We start from the raw sequence: 13,822 nt of genomic DNA, 5'->3' as shown, positions 1-13,822 counted from the left end.
CTCACAATAACTGTTTTTATTTTTAAATACAAAGAACACTACATTACCATTCTACAAAACGAAAGCAACTACCAAGAAGCCTTAGCATGTCCATTACCTTTAATCAGTGATACAGTTGGCTAGCAATGCAATTTTTAGAAAAAAGAAAAAAAAAAAACTTTGGACTTTATTAATTATGTATAAATAATTCCTGACCATCACTGTGTAATCAAACAAGACCAGGGGAAATAATTTATTATTGGGAATAAAAGGAGATAAGATTGTTTCTTTAAGGAAAATTCAAAAGGTAGGATACTGCATAAGTATTATACATTTATCATTTTAGGTATTCTCCAAATCAGGGCTAGTTCCAGTATGGATCCAAATCTATTTTAGCCAATTAAGAGCTAGCAGTTTTCACAAAAATAATTACTATGCAAAGGAGTCCTATAAAAATATTGAGAATTTAAACATTTTCCTTAAACTTGATAATCACTTCTGCTTCAGTCGATCATACTGTTGGGTTGACTTAGCAACTCCTTTACCATAAAACCTTAAGATAAATATTGTCATAAATTCTATATTTATGTGATAAAAATTACTAAGTTATGAGGACATATTTATTTTCACATATGTTTTCCAGAGCCACCAGCCATGTCTTACAATAACCCAATATTTAAAACATTTTCTCACTTGATCAAATGTTTTTGGAAGATACATCACCAAAAACAAAGTTCTTAAGTTTTCAAAACAGAAATTATTTGGTCCAGTTGCTGCTATAATGATGTCATTCTGTGGCCAGATTTTTGGTACACTAAAATGCAAGCGTCTCAAGGGAAGAGACCATATTATTTCCATTTTTATACATGAAACATGGGACACCCCACACAGTTTAGTGTGCACTTGACAGTCTTGAAATGAGGGGAGCAAAATGAAGACTTAAAATTGCATTTTAACATGAATTATTGCATTAAAATCATAGTCTGTGATCACACTGAGGTGTGCAGTTCTGTTTGGAGAACGGAAGACATTGGAAACATGTAGGGGCCCTCGGCAGGTGGATGGCAGTGGATTTGAGCTTTGAGTTGCTGGTTTCACTAAATTATCCATGCACTAATTTAGGCCCAGAATTATATAAATGAAAAGGCCTCTAAGGTATAATTTAAAAAGGAAGAGCTTTGTGGAAACTTTGAGGATGCTGCTTATTTTTATAACAAAATCATAGAAACCTCAGCAGCTGTTTCCCACCACTCTCTTAGGACAGCTTCTATGATCACCAAAAGTGGCTTACGTGGCTCTGTCCATGCTCCCATGCTGCCCTGTGCTCACTGCAGGCGAAGCATGGGGGAAATTGGCTGTGTGCGTCCGGCTAAACCGGCAGATGACAAGACTGTGTCTTGTTCATTACCATATCTCAAATGCCTGACCCAGTGCTTGGTATAGACCAACTGAGTGAGCAAATAAATACCACTATTTTGGGGGCAGTTTACATATAAAGGTGAATAATAATAAGATTTTATGAAAGTATTTATTCTTGAATTAGCGCCCAATAATTATTTTAAAACGCACCTCCTTTTGATAATAGCCAAAGTATATAAAGACTTCCTGAAAGAAATTTAAAATGCAAATATACCACTAACTACGTAAGCAGAGAACTTGATTAAGCAATTCACAGAAGAATTATAAATGTCAAATGAATGTGAATAAGAATTATTCTACCTCAAGAGTAATGTTTTAAAACAACATTACAACAACAAGATAGATTTTTTTTTTTTACAAAGTAGCAAACTGCTCATCCTAAAGCGTGGTAAGAATTCAGTAAGATGGTCCGTTTCATACACTTCAGCAAAAACCAGTAATAACATTACACACCCACATACAAACTCATATGCAACACACTCATCCCTGTTCATATCCTTCCACCCAACAATCCCAGTTCCAGGAAAGAGATGTGACTGGGATGTGCAGGTGCCTGGAGATACTTATTTCAATGTCGTGTGTCACGGCAATGTATTGGAAGTAGCTTAATATCCAGCAGTAGAGGAATAGTTAAACTAATTCTTCCATATACTGGATTATTATGCAGCCATTATTATTTTTGTAAGCATAAGAAGCTGCTCCCAAAGCAGTGCTAAGGGAGGGTGGAAAAAAGCTGCAAAACCAAACATACAGCATGCTTCTGTATATACAAAAGTCTAGAAGATACTCTACCAAATAGTAAAATGTAGTTGGATGTCTCTTGGGTCAGAGATTGAATGTGTTGCTTCCTTCTTTTATCTTTTAATATTTTTCAAGGTTTTTTGTTTTTTTGTTTTTTTGTTTTTTTTACAATGAACACAGGAATAAGGGTTTCAAAGAAAGCCTCCTTTGACGAGCACCATTTCAGAGCTAATACTTTAGTGTAATGATCCAGGAGCTGGGTCAAGAGTTCATCTCATCCAGCAGTATCTGGCTGGGAGCTCCACAGAGGACGACATGACTGTCATTTCCATTGACCCCTTCTGTGCAGTGTCACACATGTGCTCTCTTTGCTCCTTTGCACCGGGGGTGGGACTGGACTGTACTGTGTCTGTGGATGGCAAGGTGTCCAGGGTGTAGTCACCGTGTTCTGCCTTCCACACAGCAATCCTGACCTCCGGAGAACGGAGCCTGTCTTGGAGAGCCCCTTGCAGAGGACCAGCAGCGGCAGTTCCTCCAGCTCCAGCACCCCCAGCTCCCAGCCCAGCTCCCAAGGAGGCTCTCAGCCTGGATCACAAGCGGGGTCCAGCGAGCGAACCAGAGTTCGAGGTAAACCTTCCCCCACCTTTCCCAACAACATTGCCTGGAGGAGAGAGCCGGGGGGGCATGGAATCCATTTACTTCCTGACTTTTGTGATTCCTGCTCCTGGCATGGCCACCGCTGTGTGATGCCACAGAGTCCTGACTTCCCGGAGCCTCAGTCTCCTTACATGAGTGAACCGCCATCCCCAGTCATATACATGTGTGACGTCACAGTGTGAAGTAAATCTTTTCTAATTGCAGATCACGTTGTTTTCTGGGATGATCATAGACTATTGGTCTTATTTGAAAATATAATTACTTTTGAGTCACCTGAATTCCCATTTCCATTTGTTGTCTGTTTAGAGTTTCATGTACCCCCAAGTATCCTCTTCCCATTATGCCAGTCTTCCCTTTGTGTGTGAATATATTTCACGATACTAAGGATCTCTCAAAGTGGGATTCGGTAAAGACTAACGTAGAACACATACACATTTTAAAGAAAAAATAAACTCTTTGACTTAGAAAGTATATTTCACTCTTCTAGTTATTCCTACCAAAGAGGGATAAAAAATGAGCCTCTCTGACCATTTATTCAAGTCATTTATCACTGTTTAGTTTTCATTAATGAGGAAGCTTGTGAAAAACATTAGCATGTCCAGCTAATTACACATGACAACACATTGCTTCTAGCTAATCAAAATTTACTCTTTCTGAATAACCTTCAGAAGATAATTTTGCTTCCAAGTAATAAACACCAGAACTTTTTTAAGTGCAATTTGATAAATATTAACAAATTACTGTGCTCTGAGAAAAACCACCAGCCCTTTTTCTTAGCCTCTTCATTCGCCACAATCATAGGTTGCCACGTATTAGCTTTTTAAGGTTTTAAATAAGTAGAGTCACTGTATTTCCATTTTGGAAAGGTTGAAATCTGGCGTGCAGTGCTCATTTCTCTGGACCGGGATATGGCTGCCTCCATATGCATTCTTCAGACCTCAGTGGTGCAGCACATAGCTATGTGTACTTCTGTTGCTTTACTTCAAATATAAATTTACTTAATTGAGAAAAGTGCCATTCATTTATCTTTTTTCTATTCACAAGCATCTTAATATCCTTAGAGAAAACTAAAGAAAACTAAAGTTATGCGTATCATTGTAATTCTCTGATCCGGTTTGGGTTTAATTCTTATCTTCTTTCCTTTGGCCCCTAGTTCCTCTGGGTTAAAAACACTGTTGTATCCCTGATGTGTTTCTGCCCATGAAAGACCACTTTACAGTAAAAGAATCTCTCTGATGCCAGATTGTTTTTTCTGTACCTAGAAACAAATCTGAGAGATACTCTTCACTCCGTAGCTGTTGGTGGACCTCCCCCATCCTCCATTCTGGGGCTCTTCCCCTTTGTCACCAATACTCTCCTTCCTGTCCCCACCTCATTCTTTCTTCCTTAAAGGACCCAGACAACCCCTGCCCCCCATTTAAAAACCATTTCATCACATAAAATGGGTTTCTATTTTTTCCCACAACACTCCCTCAAAATAACCTACTGTGACGGGTAAGTGGTACAAGAAGAAACCAACCGTAGAATGCTAACACAGAAGCTGGTCTAGTGTACTACCGAGAATAGGACTTGGGTAAGCCAGACAGAATACCAACTCTGCCCATAATTTCAGCATGACCTTAGGCTAGTATGCCATCTCTCTAAGTCTGTTTTGAACAGTGAAATGGGAAAAGAGGGCCATACATTGGGTTGCAGCAAGAATTCGATGAGACAGTTGACATAGAAGGCTTTTAGCATTAAGCCTGACACACATTTAGCACTCAGTAAATGGTGGTGGTGCTGGTACGTGCTAGTTTTTCTCACTATTATTAGTGACTTCAGGTTAACAAGCCTAAGTGCGTTTGCCTGAATACTAACAATTTTTTCATGGATGTGTTTGAGGATTTGCCTAAATGAATGATGTATCCCGAGTAATCCCGAAGGATGACTCACCCCAGAACTCTAGAACTTGAGTCAACACTTTTGATGGTCATTATTTTTCTTGATCCCTGTCTTTCTGCCCAGCCAACAGTAAGTCGGAAGGATCACCTGTGCTCCCCCATGAGCCTTCCAAGGTGAAGCCAGAAGAATCCAGGGACATTACCCGACCTAGTCGACCAGCTGTGAGTGCTTTTGAACTCTTTTAAATTACCAGAAAAGCCACAGGACACAGCAGTTGGGGATACACCCATGACTATGAAACAAAACTTAATGAGATTAAGAAGAAGAATGGATGCCAGAAGTATCCAGAAGAAAGTAATACCTGATTAGGAAAGAACCGGACAGATCTCAGATTGCCTATCTGCCATTAGGCTTTCTGCCAATCATTAGCACTACTTTAGAGAATAAAAAAGGTGGGGAAATAACTCCTATCATCACATAATTTCTATTCAGCAGCTTTGGCAAAAAGATGTTCAAGCTAGCAGTTGAAGGGATGTGGGCACTTTCTTTGGGTCTCTGTTGTCTACTCTGCCCTCTCCCCATATTATTTTCCATATGAATTAATGTAATTTATGCTGTTTTTCATGCCTTTAGGACTCTATTTTTCTGGACCAAAACATGATAAGCGTGGTTTGACCATGGGCCTGACAACTTGAAATCTAGCTTCACTGCTGTGACATGACAGACCCCAGATAGTTTTAGCAAAAGAAACAAGAGCATGGAGGCTGATATGTGAAAGTTGGAAATTAACTTGGGATGAGTTATTATCCATCCACATACTTTACTTAAAATTTCTGAGAACCTTTTCTATGAAATGAATGCGAAGGCTTTTTGGTTTACTCTGGTTTTTACATATTTAAGTAAGGAAGCATAGTGAGAGTAATAATGAAGGGAATTTGCCCCATTTGGGGTTGACGCCCTTTCTGCTATTGCATTTATCAGTTGTGTACTAACAATTCCCATTTTGTGTCTAACCTGCTCTCTTTCTTCTGGCTTTTTCCCCCTCCTGTGGATTCTTCTGGATTGGGTTCCTCCTTTTTCAGAGCTATAAGAAAGCTATAGATGAGGTTAGTATTACCTTTTCTTGGTCATGCTGTCACAAGATGTAAATATACAGGTGATTTCCTGATGTTGACATTCAGAAAAGTGGCCTGTTGGATCACAGATTTAAAGCTCACTCCTCTGGGGTGGTCTGCTGGAAGGCAAGCCCCTTCAATGGCAGCCAGCCTGAGGCCCTCAGACACTCGGGTAAAGCTCCAGAGACCTTCCTTCGAAGCCAAAATGTCACTTTTCCAATGTTCCAATCTAGCTAAAGATAAACATTAGTGCTTTGTTATTGGCAGTTTTTCATTCCAGCATCTTCCAATAGCAACGCACGAGCTCTTAACCTGTGCTCACCAGCCTCGCAAGGGGATGGCGGTTTTACTAACAGAGAAAGAGACATCATTCTAAAGCACTCCAAATTTATAATGTGTGATTTGTGAACAAGGAGTTACTGGGTATTGTTAGATTAATTTTGTGGGACATTAACTACAGCATCGGCAGCAACATCAACTTTAGTTAATGAATCCTGGCGAGTTAAGTGACTTTATTTCCTTATCTGCGGAGACGTTTTTCCATTAGAAAAATATATGGCTTTGTCAATCTTAGGTAGCTTGCTAAGAAGGATGACTGCCTTCCTGCTGTTTGTCAGACCTGCATGAATACAGCACAGTGGAGTTGTGCTGTTGTTTGTTTTCAGAGACAGGCCTTGCAAAGAGTCCTGAGTGCATGGAATCTGAAGACTACTATTATGGCTTTAAGGCTGTAGCTCTGCTGAGCACTATTTTTGTGAAACGACATGGAAAAAGCGCTGGCTTTGGAATCAGCAAGCTGCATTCAAATTCTAGCTCCCCCGAGTAAATAACTGGCCAGGACCAGTTTCCTAACCTCTCTGGGCCACAGTTTCTTCATGTGTAAGATGGGGATGAAGGCACCTGCTCTGCCTCGGATGTAAGATTGATTAGGATCACTCAAGATCACGTGTGCGAGACCATTTTGAGAAAGCCAAGAGGCAGTCCTCATGCTAGTTTGAGCCCGCGGCATGGTGCCATTTTGGCAGGTGGGAGAAGCCGGATCCTATGCTTCTCACCTTTACCAAAGAGCCTCTCTTTTTCAGAATTAGGACTGCCTTACCATTCAGAGTGGTTTAGAATTTTATTTCTTAGGTAAAAGATTACTGCTCATAAAAGAATGAGACTCTATGTGTCTACAGTGTGTGGACGGCATTTATAAGAGAGCAAAATGAGGAACGTTTTTCATTGCTTTGTACCACAGCCCTGAACTTTCCCTCATCATAGTCAGAAGGACAGCAATTATTACACCTTTTATCAGTTTTTTCCCACGTGGTTGAAGACAGAAAGCAATAGTCTGGTGCTATGGCTGCCAGAAAAAGAGTTGTGTGTGTGCGCAACTCGAGGGAAATCTCACAAGATTTCAGCTTGAAGGTGGTTGTCCTGAGGAAAATGGATTTCATCTGGTTAACCCAGGATATTTTCGGCTTTTTAAAAATTGCTTTATTTATTTTGCTTTACTCTCATACCCTGGACACAGATGAGAGATAGCAACAGAAGTATAAGTAATTGAGGTGATGTAAGTGGCACACCAAAACCTCGGACCATGTGTGATTGGAAAATATCCTCCAGGTGATTCTGTTAACCCTATGCCTTGAATATCACTGATCCAAACCACTAAAAATACAGGATTACTTGGTTCTGCCTAACTCAGTAGTTCTCCCCCAGGGACGATTCCACCCCTCCTTTTCCTTCCATCCCCTTCTTTCCCCTTAGGAGATATTTGGCAAAGTTTGGGGTGGTTTTGTTCATCACAACTTGGAAGTGGGGGGCAGTGCTACTGGTAGCCTGTGGGTAGAGCAGAAAGATGCTGTTATACATCCTACCATGCCAAGAGAGCCACCCAGAGTAGAGAAGGATCTGGCCCCAAACATCAATAGTGCCACAGCTGAGAAACCTTGAATTAAACCTTTCTCCCATCTTCAGTCACAGGGTTCCATATGGCTTCCTTCCATTGTGACTGATTTGCCATTTAGATAACCCAGGATTGAAATGAGAAGTTTCAAAACTCTTGGAAAACATGTTGCTTATTATTGTGAATTTAACAGTTTGATTTTTCATGAAAATCAGTCTCAAGGAGTGTCCGTTAATTTAGCATTCCTTTCTAATGGGATATAAGATTGTGCAATATAGTCTGTGATTATTTAATACAATCATTGAAAATATTCTTTTCACTCTAGCAGTTAAACATATGACATGAAGATTGATACATAAGCAAATACTGGCTTTAGCACTATATTTTTGTTATTGTGTAAGAATCTGAAAAATCCCATCGCACACCCATAGACAGGACAAAACTTGAACAGTAGCTAGTGATCTAAAAGCTTTTTTTCTCAGATGAGGATGCTGGAGTTAAGTAACTTCCCCAATGTCACTTCTTAAGATTTCCTAAAAAGGAGATAAATTATTTTCATATGTAAAAAAAAAGACCAGCCTAAAAACTTTTAACCTTTATTTTAATAATTCAAAAAATTGAACTAAAGTCTGAATAAACTACATTGTTTCTAAAAAGAGACCCAAAAGAGCACCTTTTGAGGTAAAGTCTACATAATTGTCAGATTAAATAAGAGTTTTTTTAATGAAAAAATATGGATCAAGTTAATTCTAAAAAGTGTTACATCAAACAAGCCTTTGGGTAAGAAAGAGTCTCCTATCTTCACATTTACTCCATAGTCAAAAAAATCTTACCATTTTGCCGTATTTCTTTTTTAGGTGTGCATTTCTCAAATATTTCCATACTAAATAGCACTTTTTTTTCTCTTTTTTGAAATTTTTTTTAGCTTCAGGCTTGAGACAGCCAAGCAATAAATTACCACAAAAACTCATTATATGGAGAAAATTGGTATTGTCAGAAAATAAAATGTATGAAAATGGATCTGAACCCAATGGTGTCAATTTTAGATTGTGTCTATTTTCTACAACTTTGCTATTGTAAATTTTTCCAGAGTGGATGGATAAGGAACAAAACTGCAGCTAAGCATGTAGACTATTGGCAATGGAAGATTAATTTTCTTTGACTGGGGTATTACCTTCGAGTTACTCATTATTGTTACCTCGGGAGTCTCATATACGTCTCACCGCCCAAGCTGTTACCAAGTAAACTTAAAAGGAATTTGCAATTACTTCCAGTGTTTCAAGAAAGATAACTTTTTAATAATGAAGAAACAAAAAAAAAATTCTAATTAAAAGTGAAGTTGTAAAGCAGGTCAGAACTTTAAACTTTTCCTAGATACAGTGTTTAGAAAAATTTAGGTCATTTTTACAAATGAGAGTTTCTTTAATTCAATGGGCTTTGGACAAGCTAAATATTTCTAAATAGTTTTGACTTTTTAAAAATCTCTTTTATCTTGTCATGAAATGTCAAAGATAAGGAAAATGAATCCACGGGGAAAACGTATTATAAATTTAAATAAATCATAGCTAATATTATTATATTTTACTCAGAATTATTGACATTAGAAATAAATTATTTTAAACCATATTCTCTCTTTAAATTATAATAAAATGCTTTTTTTAATGATAAGTAACATTTTAAATGCCTTATATTCTTTGATGAGACCTAACATGCTCCTAAAATATAGAAGACAAAAGAGAAAATAAATTTTGTTACTATTTTACTGGTTTGGAAGATTGTAATACCTTTTCTGTTCATAGCTTTAACAAATATCCAAACTATATTTCCCACTGTGCTCAAGTATTGCATTACCCTTCACTTTCTTCTCAATTGATAAAGGTAAACATTGGCAATGTCAAGAGGAAATGAAGAGTATAAGCTGAAATCTGAATATTGGCTTTTCCTGTTTTGGCCCATTGCCAAAGAAACAAGTAGATTTGCATAAAATTCTGTCTATGTGGTAATTTTCTTCTTTAATGGTATACGTTATATTTAAACACCTTTGAGTCTTTTTAATAGAATTCTATTTTCACTTTCACAGATGGGGTAAATATATCCACTGAGATTGAGGCCATGCGTGTGTGCATGTGTGTAAAAGCCCAGCAAGCATGTTTGGGTGGAAAATGCACAATTTGAATTTTCAGAAACTACCCTTTTCCAAGTGCTTCAATTCAAGTGACTTCAGAACAAATTTAAAAGTTGTGCTTTCCTTTGACTTTATTATGAAATGAGAAAGAAATGACCCTGGACCTTCACTTAGCACCTTGACCTTCCTAAATTCTACACCAAATAAAACACCTGAAGCATTTAACCAACATAGTAATGCCTAATATACAGGTGACAGTAAAGAAACATGATGATTTGTTATCTCCTCAAAATAAAATTATATTTATAATTTAACGATACACATTTATCTCAGTTTTTCTTCTGACCAATTAGGATAGATTATCAGGGATCATTTAGATCATCTACATTGCTCTAATCTTACATCAGGTGAATTGGACAAATACATTTCTGAATTGAAATAAAGAGAGAATATGGCCATAAGAAAACTGCGGGATTTAGTATCTTTCAATGAGTTTCTTTCTCCCTAATCCCCTGTCTCTCACTGAATGCTCTGATTCCCACATGGGTCACTAATATAGGGAGAAATGGTAAGACTGATATCAAATTGCTTTTTCCTCATTTGCATGCTACGTGCCATGGGCAGTTTAACCCATGCAAATTAGAGCGGCCATGCTTTTGCAGAACTGCTTCCCTCTGCATTGCTCTGAAAGCATGTGAAATAAAAGGTAGTCAGAGATTCAGCACACTGCCTGCAATGTGCCTGGTGATTAAATACCACATCATCACATCCATAAGGCTAAACATTGCATCATACTCATGGAAAACTGAAAAACGATCTCTTCTCTTTTGGTGTTTGCACATGCACTTTGGTATTCCTCATAAGGGTTTCTGCCAGGTGACTGTAATTTTAAACAAAAGAAAATGAAACACCTATCGTTCTGGAAGAGAATTTCCCTGGTTTTTTTTTTCCTTTCTCTTTTTTCTTTTCGATTTTGTTGTTGTTGTTCCTCTTGATTAATTCAGCTCTGTGGCTATAAATTTCAGTGGCACTAGGCTTTGGGGTGGGCCATTATTTGATGTGGTGCCTCTGCTCTCCAGGGAATGATGACCCACCAAATGAGCCATTGTAGTAGCTGGAACCTTGGGAATTGCTCTGTTCTGTGACTGATGCTAGATTTTGGTACAGTAGCAATCAAAGAGGGGAGAGGCCATGACCGTGGCTTGGGCAGGAGACCCAAAATACTGGGGAACAATTGCTAATCCCCTGTGTTTTCTCATATACTCTGAGGGTGACCGACTTCACCTTCCCAAAATAAAATGAGAACCCAATGTTTGTATATATGTGTATACACACAACGCACACACACATATATACACGCGTATATTCAGAACTGAGCCGTCTCAGTCTAGCAATTGGTTTTGAGCAAAGTCTAAATTTATTTCATCTTTCTTTTCTAGTTTCTCTGTGCTACAAACATCGTTTTCTGAGTTCCATGCAGCAACTATGTTTGTAACCGTTCTATATAGAGCTTTCTTTTCTTGTTGCTTAAGCTGGAGCACTGACTTGCTGAGAGATGTGACTTTGTTGTATCTACAATTCCTACATGCTGAACAAACTTTTCTTTTGTAGGATCTGACGGCATTAGCCAAAGAATTAAGAGAACTCCGGATTGAAGAAACAAACCGCCCGCTGAAGAAGGTGACTGATTACTCCTCCTCTAGCGAGGAGTCGGAAAGTAGTGATGAAGAGGAGGAAGATGGAGAGAGCGAGGCCCATGACGGGACAGTGGCTGTCAGTGACATACCCAGACTGATGTAAGAGGGCTGATTTTCCAATGTCGGCCGGGGAGGGCTAGGTCTCCAAAATGAAAGGACAAGAAATAGGAATTAAATATAGGATCATTTATGGGTCTCTGGCAGGATCAACTGACTTTTGGGATTGGAGTGTTTATTAGAGCATAGTTCTGTGAGTACCTCTCTCCACAGACACGGTCACTTAGAATAACACATAGTGGCATTTGTACCTGCATATGCTTTATCTAGGTACGTTCATTGGACTGACTCTCTCTTTGGTGACACTTTCTTGGTTCTTTCATCTCCAGGGAAAATGATGACAACCAGACCGTTGGCACTTGCCTGTCCCCCTTAGAACTGAAAGAGTGGAGGGGTGCCTGGGTGGCTCAATCTGTTAAGTGGCTGACTTCAGCTCAGGTCATGATCTCATAGTTCGAGGGTTTGAGTCCCACGTCGGGCTCTGTGCTGACAGCTCAGAGCCTGGAGTCTGCTTCCCATTCTGTGTCTCCCTCTCTCTCTGCCCTTACCCTGCTCGTGCTCTGCTTCTCTCTCTCTCTCTCTCTCTCTCTCTCTCTCTCTCTCTCTCTTTCTCTCAAAAGTAAATAAACATTAAAAAAATTATAAAAAATGAGAAGAACTGAAAGCATGGAATTATGGGCAATGACGTTTAGGAGTTAAAATTTAACAGCATAGACATGTGTTCCTTCCTCACCATCACCTCGACAAGAGGAGGAGTGAGGAACACAAACGTATGTGGCAGAGTGGGTTAGCATCCCAGCAAAAGAATCAGGGGTCAAATAATCCTGCAGGGAACCTTCTGAGTGTCTGATTTAAATATATCCCTGTAGTGATTTTCTTCTTCTTCGCTGTCTCTCTCATGTGATCCTTTACTCTGTGGCCTGTGACTTTGCCACATACATCTGTCCATTTCTTTGCAGTCTTCTTTTGGCTATTTATACCTGTATGCATGCCTACCTATATCTCCCTTATTATTTATAGCCTTTACGTCTTTTCTTTGGTTAAGTGAAGGAAAGGCTCACTTTTCTTTTTCTCATTGGATAGGGTCCTATGAGAGAATTCCTCTTGCCCTGTTGCTGCTCCAGTTTAAGCAAACGGATTCATACAGTCACACTCACATACATTTCTTGCTTTCTCCCCCGAATAAACACAAGGTGCTGTCACTCTGACTTGGTATAAATCTAACAGAGTGGGACGCTGATTATTCCAACTTCACTCTTCATTCACCTCCATTTCTTTAGCCCACCTACTAGTATTGGCCATCACACCACACTCGCTCCCTGTAGATAAGATGCCATTTCGGGCCACCGGTTACTGTCCTGTCCAGCAGAGATTGGAGAGACAGGGCTGGCCAGTCTGTAGGGAACGTCATCCATTGATTAACAATCATTATATACAAGCAATTCTGAGAGGCAAATCCAATTATCACAGCTGAAAATTTGTACTTGTTGGGTTACTGTTGATTACACAGTTATTGACAACCATAAATATGCTAAAATATGACATTTGCAACAAATTGCATTAAATTGCTTTTTTAACAGCAAATAAAATTGTTCTAGAGGCAAAATCACTATTCTAAAACATTTTTGAAAAATATGCTGGTCCTTTCAGTTTTTGTCTTGACTCAGCATTGGTTAATTCTTCTAACAGATGTTTTGAATTCTCTTTAAACACTGAGCTTACAACAACCAGGATGAGGGTGGATTATGTATTTAAAATATTGATAAAATTTCCACTCTGTGTTACACACCCTACTGAGGGCTTTGAAACATTCAGCAAGTGCAGATGCAAATTCTGCCTTCTAAAAGTTTGTAGGCTAGTTGGAGAGAAACAAAATTATATATGGAAACTTCAGATTAATATAAATATTTGGAAGAATGACCAAAGACAGCCTTGGAGGAGATGTTCAGTCACGTTTGGTTTTTAAGCCCTGTCATATTTTGCAAGGCTATTGACAGTGTTCAACCTGCTACCACTAATGGCACATCCATTTCTTCCCTCACTGCAGAAATACCCACCTTTCTATAATTGCTTGAATAGGCCATGATGCACTTCCTCTCTGCTGTCTGGCACTCTCCTGTCCCTTTGAAATCACCTACTCGCAGCCCAGCCTGCACAGATAGAGCCTGTATCTTCTGCTGTGTGGCCGCTGGATCTTGAGTGTATCCCTGCAGTTTCGGGTAGTGCTTGAAACAGGCTATTTATTACATGGTCTCCCTCT

At 39.0% G+C, this 13,822-nt stretch overlaps 1 protein-coding gene across 10 annotated transcripts in view; it reads left to right on the top strand.

Moving 5' to 3' along the window:
• TNIK (TRAF2 and NCK interacting kinase) overlaps positions 1-13,822 on the top strand; it is a 399,001-nt gene that overhangs the window by 346,943 nt on the left and 38,236 nt on the right. For 4 of the 10 annotated variants that reach the window (XM_040480745.1, XM_040480740.1, XM_040480735.1 and 1 more), the window contains 5 exons: positions 2,603-2,766; positions 4,801-4,898; positions 5,760-5,783; positions 10,368-10,376; positions 11,420-11,604. In XM_040480745.1, coding sequence (XP_040336679.1) covers positions 2,603-2,766; positions 4,801-4,898; positions 5,760-5,783; positions 10,368-10,376; positions 11,420-11,604 — 480 coding nt within the window. The remainder of the gene's footprint in view (positions 1-2,602; positions 2,767-4,800; positions 4,899-5,759; positions 5,784-10,367; positions 10,377-11,419; positions 11,605-13,822) is intronic. The other 6 variants (XM_040480736.1, XM_040480743.1, XM_040480741.1 and 3 more) reach the window with 2 other exon arrangements.

Source organism: Herpailurus yagouaroundi, unplaced genomic scaffold, assembly GCF_014898765.1.
Source record: "Herpailurus yagouaroundi ecotype Mexico unplaced genomic scaffold, PumYag 159, whole genome shotgun sequence".
Lineage (NCBI taxonomy): Eukaryota > Metazoa > Chordata > Mammalia > Carnivora > Felidae > Herpailurus > Herpailurus yagouaroundi.
This window is presented reverse-complemented; position numbering and strand designations above follow the sequence as displayed.